Below are 25,231 nucleotides of genomic sequence, written 5' to 3' on the forward strand. Positions count from 1 at the left end.
ATGCATAGGCCAAAATAATATTAAAATATTATTCAGCTAAGTTCAATTATATTCTTCTTACTATAAATTCATATAATATAAGCATATCTTGTCTGCTAAATGAACAAGCCTGCCGCATATGACTGTATTCCTGCTTTGTGGCATTGCGAAATTTCTTATGTTATACTGCAATATATGTTTTTGTGTGTGTAAATATGGTTGTCATTGTTTGATAGGAACAACGCTGAAAGACGTCCGGTGGCTCTATCGGTCGATTCACTGCTAAATATACAAACAGTTATATTTTCTCCAGTCTCTGAAAGACTACAATTTGTGTTGCACGGGGCTTCGTGCTCTGGCCCCCATCCCTCCCACAAGGTGGGCTTTTAAACAAAAAAAGGCGGACACTAACAACAATCCTTTGGACTAAACTGAAAGAACTGACCAGATGCGATGGCTTAAAGTGATTCCTCTCATCAACACGAATTTGACCATGGAGCGTCAATTCAACCATACATGTTTTAACCAGAATATAGCGCAGAGGATTCGAAACAAGTAGTTGGATTTAGCTAACGTTAGAATCTCAGCTACAGCCGATGTCAGAACCTAGAGGGCAGATGATAAATACGGTGCCTAGCTAAGTAAGTTATTTTTCCTGCAAGCCACCTAGTTAACTTTAGTTTATGCACTGAAACCCATAATGTGTATTGCTGGCTAATTTCTGTTTGCTAACTTAGCTATGTAGCTACAGTAGTTAACTATGTTAGCTAGCTAAACAACTACTGGTAGCCATAAACTATCACATTTACATAAGTATTCATAACCTTTATTCAGTACTTTGTTGAAGCACCTTTGGCAGTGATGGAGTCTTCTTGGGTATGACACTACAAGCTTGGCACACCTGTATTTTGAGTTTCTCCCATTCTTCTCTGCAGATCCTCTCAAGCTCTGTCAGGTTGGATGGGGAGCATCGCTGCACAGCTATTTTCAGCTCTCTCCAGAGGTGTTCGATTGAGTTCAAGTCCGGGCTCTGGCTGGGCCACTCAAGGATATTCAGAGACTTGTCCCGAAGTCACTAGAGTGTTGTGTGCTAAGGGTCGTTGTCCTGAACCTTAGAACCCAGTCTGAGGTCCCGAGCGCTCTGGAGCAGGTTTTCATCATGGATCTCTCTGTTCTTTGCTCCGTTCATCTTTCCCTCGATCCTGACTAGTCTCCCAGTCCCTGCCACTGAAAACATCCCCACAGCATGATGCTGCCACCACCATCCTTCTGGAAGGTTCTCCCATCTCCACAGAGGAGCTCTGCCAGACTGACCATCAGGTTCTTGGTCACCTCCCTGACCAAGGCCCTTCTCCCCCGATTGCTCAGTTTGGCCGGGCAGCCAGCTCTAGGAAGAGTCTTGGTGGTTCCAAACTTCTTCCATTTAAGAATGATGGAGGCCACTGAGATCTTGGACCTTCAATGTTGCAGAAACATATTGGTACCCTTCCCCAGATCTGTGCCTTGACACAATCCTGTCTCGGACCTCATGGCTTGGTTTTTGCTCTGACATGCACTGTCAGTTGTTGGAACTTAAATAGACCGGTGTGTGTGTGTGTGCCTTTCTAAATCATGTCCAATCAATTGAATTTACCACAGGTGGACTCCAATCAAGTTGTAGGATGATGAATGGAATCAGGATGCACCTGAGCTCAATTTCGAGTCCCATTGCAAAGTGTCTGAATACTTATGTAAATAATGTATTTTTGAGTATTTTAAAAAAATGTATTTTAATACATTATAGAATAAGGCTGTAAGGTAACAACATATGGAAAAGGGGGTCTGAATACTTTCCGAATGCACTGTATATGAATATCTTTTGTGAATCTATAAGGGCAGACACATTTAAAGTATGTATAGAAAATATCCATATTTTATTGTGGTTCTACATCAGGGCTCTCCAACCTTGTTCCTGGAGAGCTACCATCCTGTAGGTTTTCACTCCAACCATAATCTAGCACACCTGATTCTAATAATTCGATGGTTGATGATAAACTGAACCAGGTTAGGTACAACTGGGATTGGTGCAAAAACTTATAGGAGGGTAGCTCTCCAGGAACAGGGTTGGAAACTCCTGTTCTACATGGTCTTATGCTGAGCCACGCTGGCTGCATAGGCAGCCCAATTCTGATCTTTAAATTTTTTTTTTTACACTAATTGGTCTTAATCACATCTGATTGATCAAAAGGGGGGGGGGCTAAATAATGTTTGAAAAGTCTTAGGAAGGCAGTATGTGTATGGGAGATGGATGAGAAATGGCACCTCAATCATTCTCTGACGCAACAGTACATTTACTCTATAAGCACAACCGAAACCCCCTTCCTCATCTCAAAGTACTGTCTTTAAATCTCCCCTGTCCCGTTGACTTTGACAGATCATTCTTGTCAATAGTAGCCCTTTGCAGGGGAGTTTTGTAGACGTGTGAGATTATGCACAGAGAAGAATGAGGTGGTTGTGTCATTACTGTTGTAGTCTTGATTTGATACCTTTTCAGTGTCCCTTTCTGGTTTCTGTCCCACAATCTTGTTGTGCTCCATAACTGCAAGGTGTGTCAGCTCCACCATGCTTGTGTACACAAAATGCCCCCGCTTTGGGGTTTGCTTCAGCAGGGCACTGTGGATGACTCCAGACAACTGTAGTTAAAAAAAAAAAAATATGTAAAAAGAGAAGAGGGGTAGACTAAATTGATTACATGGTCTGGAAGGTACTCTGTAGTCCTCAGGCTACCTCGAACCCCATAACACAAACCATACAAACACTACCCAATTCATGTTTATACCATGCTTACTGTAAATTGAGCTACAGTGCATTCAGAAAGTATTCAGGCCCCTTAACCTTTTCCCCATTTTGTTACGTTATATCTATATATTTAATGAATCTACATACAATAAAAAAAAACTGAAATACCTTATTTACATAAGTATTCAGACCCTTTGCTATGAGACTTGAAATTGAGCTCAGGTGCATCCTGTTTCCATTGATCATCCTTGATGTTTATAGAACTTGGTTGGAGTCCACTTGTCGTAAATTCAATTGATTGGACATGATTTGGGAAGGCACACCTGTCTATAAGGTCCCACAGTTGACAGTGCATGTCAGAGCAAAAACCAAGCCATGAGGTCGAAGAAATTGTCCGTAGAGCTCCAAGACAGGATTTTGTCGATGCACAGATCTGGGGAAGGGTACCAAAAGCTTTCTGCAGCATTGAAGGTCCCCAAGACCACAGTGGCCTCCATCATTCTTAAATGGAAGAAGTATGGAAATACCAAGACTTCCTAGACCTGTCCGCCCAGCCAAACTGAGCAATCGGGTGGGAGAAGGGCCTTGGTCAGGGAGAGGTAACCAAGAACCCGATTGTCACTCTGGCGGAGCTCCAGAGTTCCTCTGTGGAGATGGTTGTCCTTCTGGAAGGTTCTCCCATCTCTGCAGCACTCCACCAATCAGCCCTGTATGGTAGAGTTGCCTTACGGAAGCCACTCCTCTGTAAAATGCACATGACCGCCCGCTTGGAGTTTGTCAAAGGACACCTAAAGGACCAAGATTGAACTCTTTGGCCTGAATGCCAAGTCTGGAGAAAACCTTGCACCATCTTTACGGTGAAGCATGGTGGTGGCAGCATCATGCTGTGGGGATGATTTTCAGCGGCGGGGACTGGGAGACTAGTCAGAATCGAGGGTAAGATGAACAGAGCAAAGTACAGTGAGAACCTTGATGAAAACCTTCTCCAGAGTGGCTTTGGGACAAGTCTCTGAATGTCCTTGGGTGGCCCATTCAGAGCCTGGACTTGAACCAGATCGAACATATCTGTAGAGAACTGCACACCCTATAATGACAAATTGAAAACATATTTTTACATTTTTTTGCTAATTTATCGAAAATGAAATATAGAAATATCTCATTTACGTAAGTTTTCCCACAGCTGAGTCAAATCACCCTTTGATGCAGGGTCATCGTTTTTCTTTTCTACCACTTTCTTTCCTTCTGTTGGATCTTTTTCTTACTGCTGTGACATGGCCATTCTAACACCAACGGCCCCTCTAACTATATCCAAGCCCACTGATGTGATTGACTGTCCTGATAAAATTCTCTACATTAGGTTAAAAAAATCCTGTATGTCAATCTTCTTACCAAATGAATCCTGCAGAAAATCACTATCCTGCTGTAACATGTACAGTGAACCTAACTGGGACTCTACCATGAGATGCTACATCTACATTGATGGGGATATCCGACAGCGTATCAGTCTCTTCCTCTGTCCTCATCAGGCAGTTCCACGGAACCCAACTCCTCCCCACCGTCACCCTGCGTGTCTGTAAATACAGTGGGCACATCGTTCTCCATTTTCTGTGAGACAGGCATATCAGCCTCGGAGTCAGTAGTTGCCGCTGCCCTTGGTAACTACTGCCGGGGTTACAGTCACTGTCATGCCCGCCCCTGAGCTCCCTGCCACGGCAACCTCGGCTACATTAACGTCACCTGTTTGGCGTCGAGTATGGACTTGGGGTGGAGGCCGGGACTGCCCCAAACCCCCCGGCCCGCTCTCAGATTTGGAGCCAGACATGACAGAGGATCCCTGTGCGTGCATGTCTGCCGCTTATGTCCAATCTCCCCAAGTTCAAAACACTTCAGACTAAAGTTTTTGTTGGCGAGTCTAAAAACGAGCAGTAACCTGTTTTTACATCCAAGTATTAACTCTCTCATTGAGCTGGCAAATTTCCCGTAATGTGCGAGCTCTCTCAGGTTGCCATCGACAACGAACGGTAGCACGTTGGATATAGTTGGATATAGTAACCCTCGTAGCCGGGGAGAAAAGCGCCGCGATTTGCAAAACAAAAATACATAATTTACAGTAACAACTGTCTCAACCAGCCAGTTGACCAGGCGCTTCTCTTTCAGTAACATCACCACTGCTTTATTCATTCGCGACGCAGTTGAAAGATTTTCTCCCACAGCAAGGACATCCTCCACTGTCACAATCGGGGGGGGGGGGGGGGGGGGGGGATCATGAATCATGTAAGGGGGGGGGGGGGGGGGGTCATGAAATATGAACGAAATGAACAAAAAGGGGACAGCAACTTCTCAGCCTCCTCACACAACCAACTCCAGAGAGCGAGGGAGAGGGGGGACAGCTGCAGTGCAGGGTAGTGGATATACCAAAAGTAGTCAATCTCTCTCTCCCTCTACAGCTGGAGCTGCAGCTAGGGCTGGGACTATGAGGTGGGGCTGGGGCTGTGGGGCTGCTCTCCACACACACCACTGTTTAATATGAGCAGGGACTAGGGCTGTGTGCCTGGCTATGACCAGGCGACCACTGAACACTGAACACTGAACACAGGCCAGTAACTACACTTACAGTACACCAGGCAAATTCTCATATTGCTTGCCTCCATTCGCACTGCAGATACAGTGCATTCGGAAAGTATTCAGACCCCTTCACTTTTTCCACATTGTTACGTTACAGACTTATTCTAAAATTGAGTAACTTGTTTTTTTCCTCAATCTACACACAATACCCCATGCGACCTAAGCAAAAACTTTTTTTTTTATAGAAATGTTAGAATATATATGAAAAATAAACTGATATCACATTTACACAAGTATTCAGACCCTTTACTCAGTACTTTGTTGAAGCACCTTTGGCAGCGATGGAGTCTTCTTGGGTATGACGCTACAAGGTATTTCTGTTAGTTTTATTTTGCAAACATTTCTAAACTAGGGATGCACAATGTATTGGTGAAAATATCGGAATTGGACAATATTTGCTAAAAATGCCAACATCGACATCGTCCCGATGTCTAGTGTAACTCCAAGGTGCAAAACCGATGTCAAAGCTGACATGCATACCTATATAACGTGACGTAATGACGCCACGTAAAATTACACGTGCCTCACAGCATTCCTAACCTAGCCCACAATGTCTGCTGTGTGGATCAAGCAGTCAATAAGTCGAGCAGTCATTTGAAAAAGTAACAACATTTCAGTGAGACAACTCCATTAACGACAAGATAATGGTTTTCAAGGCCCTTGATAATCAACCGTTCTCTGTCGTGGGTGATGTTGGCTTTCACCGACTGGTTGAGAACCGGTACACACTACCGAGTGTGCAAATTTTCAGATGTTACCCTACCGGAGATACACAGTATTTGCGTCACTGCTATTAGCATCACGACTGACATTTGAACCAGCGATATCAGCCTCATGAGCATGCTGAGTCTGACAGCACAGTGGGTCTTTAAGGATTTCGTGCTGAGGAAAGTTGTATTTCATGCTCATAAATGTGCTGGTTGTCATACCGCTGCTGCCACTTGGAAACATGAACACGCTAACGTCAGCTAGCTCCATTCGAACAACTGACTGGAGAAATAAGCTCATTAACTCTGCTTGCAGCAGACGTGATACCCTCTGTAATGGCCTTCTCAACAAAACTGCAGACACAGGTTGTGAACAAGCGATTCGGTGGCATTCTCTCTTTACTGTGTCGCCACTATGCTCGATGCTATGGACAAGGACCGCTACTTCGATGCAGATAAGACACAGGGTTTACATGAAATATTACATACACAGCTGGACAAGATGGAAACGGACACAGTGACAGTGCGCACCGAGAACGAGAGACCACGGACAGACAGCTGAAACTTCACTGCTTGACGTGTATGATGAAATCCTGATTGAGAATGAAATGACTGACCGAATGAACAACGAAACAGCACAGCAAGTATGTGAAAGAAATAGGATTTGATTATGTTTTACTGGTAATGGGGACATACGTAAATGCCAACAACATTGTGTGTGTGTGTGTGTGTGTGTAACTAGGCAAGTCGGTTAAGAACAAATTATTATTCACAATGACTGCCTACCCCGGCCAAACCCGGACGCCGCTGGGCCAATACTGCGCCGCCCTATGGGACTCCCAATCGCAGCCGGATGTGATACAGTCTGGATTCGAACCAGTGACTGTAGTGATGCCTCTTGCTCTGAGATGCAGTGCCTTAGACCGCTGTGTGTGTGTTTAACTGTACTAGAATGCTTAAAAGGACGCTTACATTTTAAGTATCGCATCTCGGTATCAGGTTTTTTGGTACGTAAAATAATGTCAAATTGGTGCAACACTACTAAAAAAAACTGTGTTTTGTCATTATGGGATATTGTGTGTAGATTGAGATCCATTTGAGAGTAATTCTGTAACGTAACACAATGTGGAAAATGGGAAGGGGTCTTTAATACATTCCCAATGCACTGTATAAATAGCTTATTCTCCTCTCTCTGCCTCTGCTTTGTTAAATGGTTATCTGAGAAACGTTACCGTTGTACAGGGAGATGCTTTGAAATAGAGCTCAGATTAGGGACCTTCTCTTTCGCTCTGTGTCTCCCTTTCTCGCTCGTTTTCTCTCTCTCCTCTCTTTCATTCCCTCGTTAGCTCACTTCACTCACTTCCCACGTGTATGTAATACACACACACACACACACACACAGACGGCACGGCGGTCTACCGCTGTTGACCATGAGCCTGGGGATCAGTGTGTTCCTGTCTCTGATCCGTACGTCAGCCCTACGAGGAGCTGACCACACACACGCACGTACTTCCGTCTCTCTCCCTCCCGTTTTCTTGCTCCCTGTCTCTTCCTTTCTTTTTCACACGTTGCCCTATTTTGCCTTGTTCTGTTCTTATCCTTCTCTTTCCTCTCTTTCTGTCTCCCTTCCATGGGTTGTTGTGTCTGTGTGTGTGTGGCCTTGCACTGTTTGGTGCGAAAGGCGAGACGTAAGAGAGAGCACTTTAATTGAGGTGAGAGACAGAAAGGGAAAGTGTTATTGAAGGAATAGAATTGGACGGGGATATTCAAACGTTTCTTGCCCAGGGACCCCTGCTCTGGCAAACTGGGTAGGTATGTAATTCAAAATGAGTTTATTCTGTTATCACTAGCGATATTAATAAAAACATATTTTATTTTCACCGACCCCTTGCAGTACCTCCTGTGGACCCCAGTTTGAATATCCCTGGAATTAGTCCTTTGACCTTGTACATCGCTTGACTCACTCACTCACTCACTCACTCACTCACTCACTCACTCACTCACTCACTCACTCACTCACTCACTCACTCACTCACTCACTCACTCACTCACTCACTCACTCACTCACTCACTCACTCACTCTATCATTACTAGCCTAGTCACTACAGCACAGTCGTGTCCTCCCTCTCTCGCTCACTCGCTCTCTGTTGCCTGGGGCTGTGGCACAGGGGCCTCTCACCAGAGAGAGCGATACATGATAGGAGAAGAGAGGGAATCTCCCTACCCTCTCACTCTGCTACTGGTCTGTCTGCTCTGACTATTCTACCCTACTCTACTCAATATTGGCTAATCTACCCTCCCGTCTGCAAACAAACATTTTGAACCACGTGGACCTCAGTTAGAGCTCAGAGAGAAAGGACGGAGAGGGGTGGAGGAGAGGGAAGGAGATGGTTAAGAGTTTTTCCTGACCAAGTTGCCCGACCAGGAAGAACTGTCTCTGGAGCAGCACTCGTCTCTACACCCTCCATGGTATCCCCCTCTCTCTACCCTCCACTCTCTCTCTCTCTCTCTGTCTCTACACCCTCCATGGTATCCCCCTCTCTACCCTCCACTCTCTCTCCCTCTGTCTCTACACCCTCCATGGTATCCCCCTCTCTACCCTCCACTCTCTCTCCCTCTGTCTCTACACCCTCCATGGTATCCCCCTCTCTACCCTTCTCTCGCTCTCTCGCTCTGTCTCTGTCTGTCTCTACACCCTCCACTCAAAATTCCATATTCAGATTGAATTCCACATTTAAAAAAATATTCCTTTCATGCCTGTTCCAACTGCAGTCAGATTCTCTCTCGCGTTCACTCTTTCCCCGTCTTTCTCATCTCTCTCCTCTCCTCTCCTCTCCTCTCCTCTCCTCTCCTCTCCTCTCCTCTCCTCTCCTCTCCTCTCCTCTCCTCTCTTATGTAGCGATCACTCCTGCTGTCTCCTGCAGGGAATCGGCCTATTTATAGATCAAGGGTTAGCAGGGGAGAGAGGGAAGAGCGAGTGAAGGAGAGAGTGGGGGGGGGGGGAAGAGGGAGAGCGCAGCGAGAGAGCGAAGACATGAGGTTTGGCTATAAGATGGGAGTAAGGGGGTTAGGGGAATGCTGCAATTATGAAGCAAGTGTTTCAACACTCCCTCTGCCTCTCCTTCTCTTATTCCCTACTCTCTCTCTCTCCTTCCCTACTCTCTCTTTCTCACTCTACCCCTTCGTCTCTCTCTTTCCCTGATGTGGAGCAGAGTAGAGCGCAGTAGACTATGATTAGAGCCCAGTCAGTGTTGCTGGTTGAAATGTCACTGCTTTATAATGTATTTAATAGGCTATAGGTCAGTTAGATCCTTTTAATATGGACCACACAGCCATGGAGCCGCCCCAAAACTGCCGCCGCCGCCCCAACACTGCCGCCGCCCCTACTACCACTGCCGCCGCCGCCGCCCCTACTACCACTGCCGCCGCCGCCCCAACACTGCCGCCGCCCCTACTACCACTGCCGCCGCCGCCCCAACACTGCCGCCGCCCCTACTACCACTGCCGCCGCCACCGCCCCAACACTGCCGCCGCCCCAACACTGCCGCCGCCCCTACTACCACTGCCGCCGCCGCCCCAACACTGCCGCCGCCCCTACTACCACTGCCGCCGCCACCGCCCCAACACTGCCGCCGCCCCTACTACCACTGCCGCCGCCGCCGCCCCAACACTGCCGCCGCCCCTACTACCACTGCCGCCGCCCCTACTACCACTGCCGCCTCCCCAACACTGCCGCCGCCCCTACTACCACTGCCGCCGCCCCAACACTGCCGCCGCCCCTACTACCACTGCCGCCGCCGCCCCTACTACCACTGCCGCCGCCCCTACTACCACTGCCGCCGCCGCCCCTACTACCACTGCCGCCGCCGCCCCTACTACCACTGCCGCCGCTGCCCCTACTACCACTGCCGCCGCCGCCCCTACTACCACTGCCGCCGCCGCCCCTACTACCACTGCCGCCGCCGCCCCTACTACCACTGCCGCCGCCGCCCCTACTACCACTGCCGCCGCTGCCACTACTACCACTGCCTCCGCCACCCCTACTACCACTGCCTCCGCCGCCCCTAATACCACTGCCTCCGCTTCCACTACTACCACTGCCTCCGCTACCACTACCACCACTGCCGCCGCCACCACTACCGCTTCCACCACACTGCCGCCGCCGCCACCACCACACTGCCGCCGCCACCACCACACTGCCGCCGCCACCACCACTACCACACTGCCGCCGCCACCACCACTACCACACTGCCGCCGCCACCACCACTACCACACTGCCGCCACCACTGCCGCCGCCACTACCACACTGCCGCCACCACTACCACACTGCCACCACCGCCGCCGCCACACTGCCGCCACCACACTGCCCCAACAACCACACTGCCACTGCCGCCCCAACACTGCCGCCGCCGCCCCAACACTGCCGCCCCTACTACCGCCTCCGCCACCACTACCACCACTGCCGCCGCCACCACTACCGCTTCCACCACACTGCCTCCTCTGCTACACTGCCACCACCACTACCTCACTGCCGCCACCACACTGCCAACACACTGCCGCCACCACACTGCCAACACACTGCCAACACACTGCCACCACCACCACTGCCACCACCACTACCACACTGCCACCACCACTACCACACTGCCACCACCACTACCACACTGCCACCACCACTACCACTACCACACTGCCACCGCCGCCACCACACTGCCACCGCCGACGCCCCAACACTGCCGCCGCCCCTACTACCACTGCCGCCCCTACTACCACTGCCTCCGCCGCCACTACTACCACTGCCTCCGCCACCCCTACTACCACTGCCTCCGCCACCCCTACTACCACTGCCGCCGCCACCCCTAATACCACTGCCGCCGCCGCCCCTAATACCACTGCCTCCGCTACCACTACCATCACTGCCTCCACTACCACTGCCGCTTCCACCACACTGCCGCCGCCACCACCACACTGCCGCCGCCACCACCACTACCACACTGCTGCCGCCACCACCACTACCACACTGCCGCAGCCACTACCACACTGCCGCCGCCACCACCACTACCACACTGCTGCAGCCACTACCACACTGCCGCCACCAGCACTACCGCCGCCACTACCACACTACTGCCACCGACGCCACCACACTGCCGCCGCCGCCACAATGTCACCGCCGCCACCACCTCCGCCACCACCGCCGCCGCCGCACTGCCGCCGCACTGCCGCCGCACTGCCGCCGCACTGCCGCTGCCACACTGCCACCACCATCTCTACACTGCCGCCACCACAACCACACTGCCACCACCGCCGCCACACTGCCACCACCACTACCACACTGCCGCCGCCACACTGCCGCCACCAGTACTACCACACTGCCGCCACCAGCACTACCACCACCACCACACTGTCACTGCCGCTACCACACTGCCGCCACCACACTGCCGCCACCACACTGCCGCCACCAGTACTACCACACTGCCGCCACCAGCACTACCACCACACTGTCACTGCCGCCACCACACTGCCGCCACCAGCACTACCACACTGCCGCCACCAGCACTACCACCACCACACTGCCACTGCCGCCACCAGCACTACCACCACCACCACACTGTCACTGCCGCCACCACACTGCCGCCACCAGCACTACCACACTGCCGCCACCAGCACTACCACCACCACACTGCCACTACCGCCACCAGCACTACCATACTGCCGCCACCAGCCCTACCACCACCACCACACTGCCACCAGCACTACCACACTGCCGCCACCAGCACTACCACACTGCTGCCACCAGCACTACCACCACCACACTGCCACTGCCGCCACCACACTGCCGTCACCAGTACTACCACACTGCCGCCACCAGCACTACCACCACCGCCACACTGTCACTGCCGCCACCACACTGCCGCCACCAGTACTACCACACTGCCGCCACCAGCACTACCACCACACTGTCACTGCCGCCACCATACTGCCGCCACCACACTGCCGCCACCAGCACTACCACTGCCGCCACCACACTGCCGCCACCAGCACTACCACCACCACCACCACACTGTCACTGCCGCCACCAGCACTACCACCACCACCACACTGTCACTGCCGCCACCACACTGCCGCCACCAGTACTACCACACTGCCGCCACCAGCACTACCACCACCACCGCACTGCCACTGCCGCCACCACACTGCCGCCGCCACACTACCACCACCACACTGCCGCCGCCACACTGCCACCACCACACTGCCGCCGCCACACTGCCACCACCACACTGCCGCCGCCACACTGCCGCCGCCACACTGCCGCCGCCACACTGCCACCGCCACACTGCCGCCGCCACACTGCCGCCGCCACACTGCCACCACCACACTGCCGCCGCCACACTGCCGCCGCCACACTGCCGCCGCCACACTGCCACCACCACACTGCCACCACCACACTGCCACCACCACACTGCCACCGCCACACCCTACAGCCAGTCTCTCTTTCTGTCTCGCTCTTTCTTGTCTTTTTCTCTCCACGTCTGCACTCTATATTTAGCTCATCCTGTCATCCTTCTCATCTTCAAATCTTCCTCCATGCCTCTTTCTCTCACTTCTCTTCTCTCTCTCGGTCCCGTGAGTGAAGAGTGTTGATGGAGATGTCGCAACAATGTGGACATGTCCACGCTTAGTCTGAACCTGAATATGATGGATGTGTGTTACTGTGTGTTTGTTGTACTGTTGTAGTACTTACCTAGGCCTGAACTAATGGTTTCTTTCTCCTCTCTTTCTAATCTCCCTACATCTCTCTGCCCTCTCTCTCTTTCCCTCTCACTATCTCTCTCCCTCCCACTCTCTATCAACAGTGAGTGACAGCTGCTTCAGGAATCTGGCTGAGGACCGCAGTGGAGTAAACCTCAAAGATCTGGTCCACGACCCGTCACTGTGAGTACACACACACACACACACACACACACCCTTTTAGACGAGCACACACATACCAGTCATCCAGGTCCTGTTCGAGTAGTGTGTGTGTGCGTGAACCTGCTGGCCTCTCTCCTCCACCACTGCACCATCCTGCTCTGCAGACTTCTCAGCTCTCCTCTTAGCTTAGATTGTTTCTCACGTAGCACCCTCCTGACAAGCCACTTTCACCAAGGACAGAGCCTCCTCTCCCTCTTTCTCTCCCCGTCTCTCCCTCGAGTTCTCTCTTCATCCATCCATCCATCTCTCTCCCTCCCTCCATCCTTCCATCCTTCTCTGCCTCCCTCCCTCCTTTCCTCTATGCTCTGAGTCAGGGGTCAGGCACCAGCGTGTAGCGTGCCATTTAAATAATTGATTAATCTCAGTCCAATTATGTTGGTGCCACACTTGATATTTCACAGCGGCAGAAGCGTGTTGCGGAGCGTTGAGACACCAGTGTGTGTGTGTGGTGTGTTGCAGAGTGTTGAGGCACCAGCAGATGTTTGTGATAGATGACTCCATGACACCACTCTCTCATGCCGAGACTGTAATGTAGCGCTGCTAGCTAGCCGCCAACCTTGGGCCAGCTAACCGCTGTTTAATGCCTAGACTGAAATGTAGCGCTGCTAGCTAGCCACCAACCTTGGGCCAGCTAACCGCTGTTTCATGTCTAGACTGAAATGTTGCGCTGCTAGCTAACCTCTAACCGTGAGACTGTTAAAGGCTGTACGCTAGGCTCTGGCCACTATTAACGCCTGACTACTACATTTTACATTTTAGTAATTTCGCAAACGTTCTTATCCAGCACGACTTACAGGAGCAATTAGGGTTGAGTGCCTTGGTCAAGGGCACATCGGCAGATGTTACCAAGTTGGTTCGGGGATTCTAACCAGAAAGCTTTCAGTTACTGGCCCAACACTCCTAAATGCTGGGCTATGTGCAAACACACACGGACAGACACAAGCTCACCGTACACATACATTCTGAGGCTGTCAAAGATAATTGTCCATTTACCTCAAAGCTCAGAACGGGCAGAGAACGGAAACAAAGGTCAGTGAAGAGCCATGTCCAGAAGCGTTCTGCCCTCTGAACCACAGCCAGGGTTCTCACACACACACACACAGCGTGGCCCCCGGCAGGGGTGACGGTGAGTGACTGTGTGTGACGGCGTGGTGATCAAGGGACAGGATGCTCTGAGTGGCTAATGACTGTTGGCAGGGATGGACAGCCTGACAGAGGGGGAGAGAGAAAGAGCGGATGTATGGGGAGGGTGTGGGAGTTTTTACACTATATATACAAAAGTACACTACCTTTCAAAAGTTTGGGGTTACTTAGAAATGTCCTTGTTTTTGAAAGAAAACAAATGTTTTGTCCATTAAAATAACATCAAATTGAGCATAATTACAGTGTAGACATTGTTAGTGTTGTAAATTACTATTATAGTTGGAAACGGCTTTTTCCTAAAAAATTAAAAAAATGTATGTAATATGTTCGCCTATGTAGAGATGCAACCATCACTCCTGTGTTCCAACATTGTGTAAGCTAATTCAAGTTGATCATTTCAAAAGGCTAATTGATCATTAGAAAATCCCTTTGCAGTTATGTTAGCACAGCTGAAAACTGTTGTCCTGATTGAAGAAGCAGTAAAACTGGCCTTCCTTAGACTAGTTAAGTATCTGGAGCATCAGCATTTGTGGGTTTGATTACAGGCTCAAAATGGCCAGAAACAAAGACCTTTCTCCTGAAACTCGCCAGTCTATACTTGTTCTGAGAAATGAAGGTTATTCCATGTGAGAAATTGCCAAGAAACTGAAGATCTCATACAACGCTGTGTACTACTCCCTTCACAACAGTGCAAACTGGCTCTAACTAGAATATAAGAGGAGTGTGAGGTTTCCAAACTGCCTCTGGAAGAAACGTCAGCACAAGAACTGTTAGTCAGGAGCTTCATGAAATGGGTTTCCATGGCCGAGCAGCTACACAAGCCTAAGATCACCATGCGCAATGCCAAGCGTTGACTGTAGTGGTGAAAAGCTTACCGCCATTCTGGAGTAATGAATCACACTTCACCATTTGGCAGTCCGACAGACAAATCTGGATTCAGAGGATGCCAGGAGAATGCTACTTGCCTGAATGCATAGTGCCAACTGTAAAGTTTGGTGGAGGAGGAATAATGGTCTTGGGCTGTTTTTCATGGTTTGGGCTAGGCCCCTTAGTTCCAGTGAAGGGAAATCTTAATGCTACAGCAAACAATTACATTCTAGATTATTCTGTGCTTCCAACTTTGTGGCAACAGTTTGGGGAAGGCCCTTTCTTGTTTCAGCATGGCAATGCCCCCGTGTACGAAGCGAGGTCCATACAGAAATGGTTTGTCGAGATCGGGGTGGAAGAACTTGACTGGCCTGCACAGAGACCTGACCTCAACCCCGTTAAACTTCTTTGGGATGAATTGGAATGCCGACTGCGAGCCAGGCCTAATCGCCCGACCTCTTGTGGCTGTATGGAAGAAAGTCCCTACAGTAATGTTCCAACATCTTCCCAGAAGAGTGGAGGCTGTTATAGCAGCAAAGGAGGGACCACCTCCATATTAATGCCCATGATTTTGGAATGAGATGTTCGAAGAGCAGGTGTCCACATACTTTTGATCATGTAGTGTAGCTGGGGATGTTCCTGATACAACACTCCCTTCAACATGTTTCACTTGCTCCCTGTTTCCTGCCAAACTCCTCCCCTCCTTTCCTCAATCCCTCTCTCCCTCCACCTCCATCCCTCTCTCCCGCTAACCTCATCAGTCCCTCCAGTAAAGGTCTGAGACGTTTGAAGGTGTCGCTGGTCATTTAAGTGATGCTGGCTGTGGCCCCTGACCTTCTGCTTCTCCCTTCATCCCGCTCTCCAGCCTTCCTATATCATTCACATCATTAAAGGTCTGAGACGTTTGAAGGTGTCCGAATCAATGTGACGCTAGTCGTTTAGTGACGTCATTTTGTATAATGGCCCCTAGGAGCAGTGCTGTCACCTCAGGTGGCTGCTGCAATTATACAGACAGACAGACGGGGAAAGAGGAAGGCAGACAGACAGACAGACGTGTCAATGTTACTAATGAGAGCCGATAAGAATAGAGAGGCGATAAATCACACTGACGCCGATGACACTTGCCTCTCCTTCACACCAATGACATGGAGCTAGATACCTGGCTCTGCTCCGGACACTGATGGGTTAGGACCCATCACGAAGGAGGGAGGGAGAGCGAGATGGATGGAGAGGGACAAGTAGAGCGCAATGGGGGGGAGAGAGAGGTTAGTTGATGTATGTGTACGTCTGCACATTTGTGCGATTTGTTCAAGTGTAGCTTTTAGCTGGCCTGACCGAGTAGTTAGGGAGACGAGGTGGAGGGAGAATGAGGAAAGAGGGAGGCAGAGAGATCTATTCCACTTGCTTTGGCAATGTAAACATATGTTTTCCATGCCAATAAAGCTCTTTTTAATTGAATTAAATTGATACAGGGACAAAGGGGGAGAGAGAGAGAGAGAGAGAAAGGGAGTAGCAGATTGAGCTTATTAATGGAGCTGTCCTAGAACAGAGCAGATCTGCACAGCTGGGACGCAGCAGCTGTAGACAAGGGCAGGGGGTAGAATATACACACACACACACACACACACACACACACACAGAAATCGCTCAACCTTGTGCAAAAACACAACAAACACACCAATCTCTCTATCCTCCCTCCCTCTTTCTCCCCCTCTTCCCCCTTCTGTCATTACTGCTCTCCAGTTATTCCTAATTGCCTTCTCCTTCTCTATCTCGTTAGTTTCTTGTCCTTTCATTCTTCAAGCCTAGAATAATCAGGAGTTTCGGGCAGCATTCACCCAGCCCCTAAAATCAATCAGATCAGGTGGGCATCTCGACTAGAAGCCCTGCTGTTAAAGACAAACAGATGAGATGACAGAACCTTCCCTTTTAAAACCACATTGCTACTGCTAAAAGTGTCATTCCAAGTGTGGATGGGGGTGTGTGTGTGTGTGTGTGCGTGCGCATGTGCGAGTACCTCACCCCAAACACACAATCCACACACACAACACAAGTGGTTTCCTGGATGAATGAAAACCTGCTTGTTTAACATGTTCTCATATTTGTATGTCTCAATTTAGTTTGTTTGAATCTGTTGTGACTCACTTTTTCTTTTTTTTTTCTTCTTTTTTTGATTTTCATGGTTTTAAAAGAACATATTTTTTGTTGGAGATTACTAGTGAGGAGAACACGACTGTGTAGTTCTTTCCCAGGTGTGGTAAATAAATGCGCCACTGGTAGGCGCCAGTGGACACGATTTGACTTGAACTAATGGTCTCATGGCATTCTCTCCCCTCAGCTCAGAGAAACACAATCACTCTTTTAAAAAGAGCGAACACTGACTTATCTTTAAGCCTCTGTTTCTGGAGACTCAGTTGTATTTTACCTGCACACACAGATCACTCGCAAGCTCAGAACTTAAGAGTACGGATTTGTTCAGGGTAACTCTTTTTCATCTTGCTCTCGCCCACTTACTTTTGCTACATATATCTTCACTCCCTGTTTTGTGTTTGCCTTTTTCTCTACCCCCTTCCCCTCGCTTTCTGTCTCTAGTGAGTTCGTGAAGTCTGAATATGAACTAACTATGTTGTTGTTTTGTGCTTTTCATCCACAGGCTTGGAGGCATCATATCTTCCTACAAAATAGTCCCAGATGAGATCGACGAGATTAAGGTGAAGATCTCCTCCCTCCTTTATTTATCTCTCTCTTACAACCCTCCCTCTCTCTCTCTCTCCCCACTTTAACTGCATGCTTCATGCTGCCCACTAGAGCCCACCTCAGGCTGTAGTTCAAAGGTGACACCATTTTGTATTCTCACATGTATTCTCTCTCACTACATGAAACAACTGTTGTGGTTTGAAACACCTATCTTGGAAACAGTTGTTCCACACAATGGGTGCATCTCAATTGTCTTTCAATGATGCCTCGCATCCTCTCTCTCCTTGCCTCCTTTTCAAAAGACAGAGGTCTGATCTTCTCCAATGCGTTTTGAGAAAGAGGACATGAGGAATCAAGGAAAGACCATTGAGATTCACCCGCCTCTGTTGTCTGTATGATTGACACTGCTTCCAGCCAATAGGGTGGTAATTTCTGTGATTTACGCTGCTCCCAGCCAATAGCCTGTCTCTCTTCTCTGTTTTCTCAGGAGACATTGGTGGACTGGTGTGATGAGAAAGAGCTGAACCTGATCCTGACCACAGGGGGTACAGGCTTCGCCCCTCGTGATGTCACTCCCGAGGTACATGGGGACCCCAAAGTTTGTGTTTGTGTCCATGTGAGTGTGGATGAGTGTCGACCCTAGATGTAGTGTAAGCCGATGTAGCTGTGATTGCACGTGTGTGTGTTGGTTGGCACCTGCATGCATGGTCAGTGTGCATGTTTATGTGTGCATTGTGTTTGTCAAACCGTAGATTGTCTTATGCTTTGTCAGGTTTGTCACATTACAGATAAATGAAACATTTTGTTTCATTCTGTTATACATCTTGCATATTTTGGAAATGTGTGTATGAGTGTCATATTTTATGGTTGTTGTGTGTGTGAGAGGGAAAGCGCGGGATTGCTGCTGGCTGTAAACGTTGTTTCTCTCTCTTTCTCTCCCCTCCTCTCTCCTCTCTTCCTTTGATCCGTCCTCCTCTCTTTCTCTACTAATGTGCATGTTTGAAGTAGCATTCAACTTGAGGACACACAACGTCACTATTCTTAAATCAATTCCACTCTCTTCCCCCCCCCCCCCCCCCCCCCCCCCCCCTCGCTGGGATAGAAGTAACAGGGGCTGCCAGAGGGCATTTCTCCCTAGGGGATTGAGGGGTTAACAGGGGGTTACACACACACACACACACACACACACACACACACACACACAGGTGAAGGGGGTTTGAGCTAAAGAAAGAAACATCAGAGATGAAAGGAATCACTGTTCTAAAGATGTCAACATGTTGTCTGCCTGTTTGTCTGTGGCTCCTGCTCATTGGAGTAGCTACCCTAATCACAAGGGTGTTAGCAGTGGATGTGGCAGTTGTATACTTAAGCAATAAAGTACGAGGGAGTGTGATATATGGCTAATATACCACGGCTAAGTGCTGTTCTTATGCACAACTCAAAACGGAATGCCTGGATACAACCCTTAGCCGTGGTATATTGGCCACAAACCCCTGAGGTGCCTTATTGGTATTATAAACTGGCTACCAACGTAATTAGAGCAGTAAAAAGACATGTTTTGTCATACCCGTGGTATGCGGTCTGATATACCACGGCTGTCAGCCAATCAGCATTCAGGGCTCAAACCACCCAGTTTATAATACAGTAGATTAAGCAGTAGCTGTTGCTTGTTGCTAACCCTGCTATACTGTAGGGGCACGTTATGTGGAGTGTAGGCAGGTGATGACAACTGTACTTATGCACTGTCTGTGCCGTATAGTAAAGTAATTATGTGACCCCCCCTCCCACTCTCTCCGTCCCTTGCTCCCTCCCCATGCCGCAGGCCACCAGAGAGGTGATAGAGCGCGAGGCCCCAGGGATGGCGCTGGCTATGCTGATGGGCTCGCTTCAGGTCACACCTCTGGGCATGCTCTCCAGGCCTGTCTGTGGAATCCGAGGGAAAACCCTCATCATCAACCTACCTGGCAGCAAGAAGGGCTCACAGGTGAGATCTGATGTGTGCGCGTTGCAGTTTTTATTTGTCACATGAACAAGTACAGCGAAATGCTTAACTTGCCCAACCCAACAGTTCGGTATTCAGTATCAAAAAAGTATAAGAAATAAGAGGAGAAGCTATGTACAGTACCAAATGTGCAGGGATACTGGAGTACCGAGGTAGATATGTGCAGAGACAAGGAGAAAGTAACAGGATAAATAATCATCCTAGTTTTGTCAACAGCATAAGTGGTGGGTGGAGTGTGTGCGTAGTGCTTCGTAGTGATTGTGTGTCAGTGTGGGCGTGATAGGTGGATATACTTGTAAAAGGGGCTGAAAAGTGACTGGTAGCAGGAGTATACAAATACTATACTAATGGTAATATATATGTAAACAGGAGTCATACAGGCACGTGGAGGCCACACACACTACTGAGTCTCATTTTGACTTGTTTTAAGGACATTACATCAAAGTTGGATCAGCCTGTAGTGTGGTTTTCCACTTAAATTTTGAGTGTGACTCCAAATCCAGACCTCCATGGGTTGATAAATTTCATTTCCATTGATCATTTTTGTGTGATGTTGTTGTCAGCACATTCAACTATGTAAAAATAAAACTATTTTAAGAATATTTCATTCATTCAGATCTAGGATGTGTTATTTTAGTGTTCCCTTTATTTTTTTGAGCAGTGTGTAAACAGGAGTATACAAATACTATACTAATGGTAATATATATGTAAACAGGAGTATACTAATGGTAATATATGTGTAAACAGGAGTATACAAATACTATACTAATGGTAATATATATGTAAACAGGAGTATACTAATGGTAATATATATGTAAACAGGAGTATACTAATGGTAATATATGTGTAAACAGGAGTATACAAATACTATACTAATGGTAATATATATGTAAACAGGAGTATACTAATGGTAATATATGTGTAAACAGGAGTATACTAATGGTAATATATGTGTAAACAGGAGTATACAAATACTATACTAATGGTAATATATATGTAAACAGGAGTATACTAATGGTAATATATGTGTAAGCAGGAGTATACAAATACTATACTAATGGTAATATACACTGCTCAAAAAAAGTCACACTCAAAATTAAAGTGGAAAACCACACTACAAGCTGATCCAACTTTGATGCAATGTCCTTAAAACAAGTCAAAATGAGGCTCAGTAGTGTGTGTGGCCTCCACGTGCCTGTATGACCTCCCTACAACGCCTGGGCATGCTCCTGATGAGGTGGCGGATGGTCTCCTGAGGGATCTCCTCCCAGACCTGGACTAAAGCATCCGACAACTCCTGGACAGTCTGTGGTGCAACGTGGCGTTGGTGGATGGAGCGAGACATGATGTCCCAGATGTGCTCAATTGGATTCAGGTCTGGGGAACGGGCGGGCCAGTCCATAGCATCAATGCCATCCTCTTGCAGGAACTGCTGACACACTCCAGCCACATGAGGTCTAGCATTGTCTTGCATTAGGAGGAACCCAGGGCCAACCGCACCAGCATATGGTCTCACAAGGGGTCTGAGGATCTCATCTCGGTACCTAATGGCAGTCAGGCTACCTCTGGCGAGCACATGGAGGGCTGTGCGGCCCCCCCAAAGAAATGCCACTCCACACCATGACTGACCCACCGCCAAACCGGTCATGCTGGAGGATGTTGCAGGCAGCAGAACGTTCTCCACGGCGTCTCCAGACTGTCACGTCTGTCACGTGCTCAGAGTGAACCTGCTTTCATTTGTGAAGATCACAGGGCGCCAGTGGCGAATATGCCAATCTTGGTGTTCTCTGGCAAATGCCAAACGTCCTGCACGGTGTTGGGCTGTAAGCACAACCCCCACCTGTGGACGTCGGGCCCTCATACCACCCTCATGGAGCCTGTTTCTGACCGTTTGAGCAGACACATGCACATTTGTGGCCTGCTGGAGGTAATTTTGTAGGGCTCTGGCAGTGCTCCTCCTTGCACAAAGGCGGAGGTAGCGGTCCTGCTGCTGGGTTGTTGCCCTCCTACGGCCTCCTCCACGTCTCCTGATATACTGGCCTGTCTCCTGGTAGCGCCTCCATGCTCTGGACACTACGCTGACAGAGACAGCAAACCTTCTTGCCACAGCTCGCATTGATGTTCCATCCTGGATGAGCTGCACTACCTGAGCCACTTTTGTGGGTTGTAGACTCCGTCTCATGCTACCACTAGAGTGAAAGCACCGCCAGCATTCAAAAGTGACCAAAACATCAGCCAGGAAGCATAGGAACTGAGAAGTGGGCTGTGGTCCCCACCTGCTGCACCACTCCTTTATTGGGGGTGTCTTGCTAATTGCCTATAATTTCCACCTGTTGTCTATTCCATTTGCACAACAGCATGTGATATTTATTGTCAATCAGTGTTGCTTCCTAAGTGGACAGTTTGATTTCACAGAAGTGTGATTGACTTGGAGTTACATTGTGTTGTTTAAGTGTTCCCTTTATTTTTTTGAGCAGCGTATATGTAAACAAGAGTATGCACACGAGTGTGTGTATGTCTGTGTCCCTCTGAGTGTGTGTGTGTGTGTGCACGTGCAATACACCTGCTGTCTATTACTCTCCCTGACCTCTAACCTCTGACCCCAAACTCTCTCCTCCTACAGGAGTGTTTCCAGTTCATCCTGCCCGCTCTGCCCCATGCCATTGACCTGCTGCGTGACGCGGTTGTGAAGGTGAAGGAGGTTCACGATGCCCTGGAGGACCTGCCCTCACCCCCGCCGCCCCTCTCCCCGCCCCTCACCCTCAACAGCGTCGCCTGCACCCAGACAGAGGAGAAGGTGGCACTCTTTAGCACTCCTGTGTTTTTTAAATGTATTTCACGGTGTAATAAGGGGTAGGGAGAAGGAGGGAGGGATAGAGAGAGATTGGCGTGTTTGTTGTGTTGTATTTTTTACAAGGTTTAGAGGTGTGTTTGTGTGTGTGTGGTATGAAAGGTGGTGATATAACCATCCCACACTTGAGCATACAGGTGCTTGGCTACCGTATGTTAAAAGGTCCACGAAAGGGGGACACCTGAAATATTGCTGCGCTCGAGTGCTTTATTCCTGCCCAATAATCACGTTTTCACTTCACAGAAGACTTTGTAGCAGTACTTCTTTTAATCGTTATAAAGCTGCTGTTACAACGTTTACCATGCTACTGTAATTGTCTTTTATCAATTGTTTTGAAGTTTATTTTTATGAAGTACTGCACCTTAAATTGTGTTTTTTCTGCATGAGCTGTTCTTTACTAATGAAGTGAATTCTTACTCTAAGGGTGTGCAGTGTGAGGATGATGAAGATGAGAAGATGAAGGACATTGGGGCGGCGTCCACCGAGGACCACCACCACACCCACTCCCACCACCGCCACTCCCATTCCCACGGACACAACTCGCACATCACCGCCGCCGCCATCGCTGCCAAGGTAAACACATTGTGAACACGGTGTGATAATGTGCTCTGCTGGTGGCTATGAATGTTACATGAAGCACTCTGGGGTAGCGGTAGGAGAAGCCCTGAATCTTAGTTCGTTATATTATGATTAGTGCCATGGTCAGTTTCTCGTATCCTAAAGGCCATCGGAATGAATCGTGAGGATTTGAAACGGAGGAGATTAAGCACATAAAGAGGGATCGACGGAGGAGAGGCGGGAGGGAGGGAGGGAGTGAAGGGGAACGGGGGGGTGAGTTGGAGGTGAAGAGGAGAAGAGGGAGGGCTGAGGGAAGGATTAGGGAGGAGGAGAGGGATTTGAAGCTCATTAAATGCATGTATTGTCTGTTACATTATTACCCCCCCCCCCCCGTCCCTGTTCACACCATTACTGCGTTGATCCATTGTGATGTTGTGATACGTCACTCATAAATCCACTTCTAAATGTTTGTGTGTTTTGCACGCATGTGTGTATTTGCCTGATTTGTGTGTTCATGTTGTTGTCCCATCCTGTGTTGACCCCGTGAACCATATCCATCATCAGAAGGGGAAGCCCCAGCAGCACCATAACCATGCTGTTGTCATGGCAAAAGGTAGCCACTATCAACCTGGCCTGCTATCTGACCTCCCCCCAGCCCCACGTAATTTCACCTGCTTCTGCTCTGGAGACCAGCCGGGAACGGTAAGACCCCTCAGAACCACCCACCCACCCTCATGTCACACGTCACCCCTACATCACATACCGGTGTACTCTGCACGTCACCTCTTCCATTATTCCTCCCTGCAAAACGCCATAGATGAATCTCAAAAGTGCTCGATCCCGTCCTTTCTCCACCTCCTTCACAGACCCGAGGAAGGGAATCTTGGGAGTGGAGAACGCGAGGAGTCGAGGAGGGACTTTTGAGGTTCACCCCGTCTTGTGTAGGTCATGACGTGTGGTGTATCGCTAGGTGGAGCCAAGGCAATGTTATTAGCGCACGCTGGGTTAGCCTGTGTTGCTAATTAGCCGAGTGGGGTTCAGTGCTGGGCTGCCAGTAAAGCTTATTGTCTTAATTAGTGCATCGCTAAGCCCATATCGCTCCAATGGAAACCCCCTGTAAATCCCACTGGCCCTCCCAGGGCCCGTTAGCATTGCTCGAATGAGCCGCACGGATCAGTCGCAGATCCACACATCCACAGCAGCAGCCCTGGGGGGAAACTGTGGGCCTGCCAGGCCTGTTTGTCTCCTCGCAGTTTCACAGTGTGTCTGGATCTACACACGCACACACAGGGTTTAACATGCTTCTGGGGCATTTGTCTACTGATGCTTATAATGTAAATCATGTTGTTACACTTATTAGAAACATCTGACTTGCCAATTGGGAAAATTATGATCTGGAGTCACCAAAAAACGTAGACTGACTGACCAATCGGTGTGTGCTTTCGAGATGTCTTGTCTCTCTGTGTATAGTAGAGATCCCAGTGCTGTTTGTGCACACAGCTTTCCTCTTTGCCTGTGTGTAGGAGTCGCAATAACTGGCTGTAACTTCTCTCCATAGATCCCAGACAGCATCATCTCCAGGGGTGTACAGGTTCTTCCCAGAGACACAGCCTCTCTGAGCACCACACCCTCTGAGTCGCCACGCGCCCAGGCCACCTCGCGCCTCTCCACTGCCTCCTGCCCCACACCCAAAGTAAGACACATCCTGTGCCCTATACTTACACCTACCCCACTGCCCATCCATCTGTCCCCCTTGTACCCGATACTCACCCAGCCTCACCCAGTCCTCTCATCTCCTAACCCTTCCTCCCTCCCTCTACCTCGCTGCCTCCCCCTTGCTCTGTCCCACCAATGCTGGGAGGTGAAGGCATATTGCTCCTCAACTCCCTCTCTCTCCTCCATGGTTTTAGGGGAGGTCCTCTATTGGATCCCTATGGTTCCGTAACTCTGAGATCATGTTCAGAATGTTGTCTGTTGATTGGTTGGAATTATAGGCTCCTCCCCTTGACCTCAATTCCATCCTATCTCCATGCTTCGCTTTAAAATTCTAAC

General features: G+C 49.2%; 1 protein-coding gene across 17 annotated transcripts in view; it reads left to right on the forward strand.

The window, feature by feature from the left end:
- Positions 1-25,231, forward strand: part of LOC110497637 (gephyrin) — a 127,414-nt gene that overhangs the window by 56,222 nt on the left and 45,961 nt on the right. For 10 of the 17 annotated variants that reach the window (XM_036954619.1, XM_036954617.1, XM_036954622.1 and 7 more), the window contains exons 2-9: positions 12,944-13,022; positions 17,725-17,782; positions 18,256-18,384; positions 19,591-19,752; positions 22,394-22,567; positions 23,045-23,194; positions 23,744-23,881; positions 24,738-24,872. In XM_036954619.1, the coding sequence (XP_036810514.1) occupies positions 12,944-13,022; positions 17,725-17,782; positions 18,256-18,384; positions 19,591-19,752; positions 22,394-22,567; positions 23,045-23,194; positions 23,744-23,881; positions 24,738-24,872 (1,025 nt within the window). The remainder of the gene's footprint in view (positions 1-12,943; positions 13,023-17,724; positions 17,783-18,255; positions 18,385-19,590; positions 19,753-22,393; positions 22,568-23,044; positions 23,195-23,743; positions 23,882-24,737; positions 24,873-25,231) is intronic. The other 7 variants (XM_036954623.1, XM_036954626.1, XM_021573881.2 and 4 more) reach the window with 3 other exon arrangements.

The sequence above is a fragment of the Oncorhynchus mykiss genome, chromosome 19, assembly GCF_013265735.2.
Source record: "Oncorhynchus mykiss isolate Arlee chromosome 19, USDA_OmykA_1.1, whole genome shotgun sequence".
Taxonomy (NCBI): domain Eukaryota; kingdom Metazoa; phylum Chordata; class Actinopteri; order Salmoniformes; family Salmonidae; genus Oncorhynchus; species Oncorhynchus mykiss.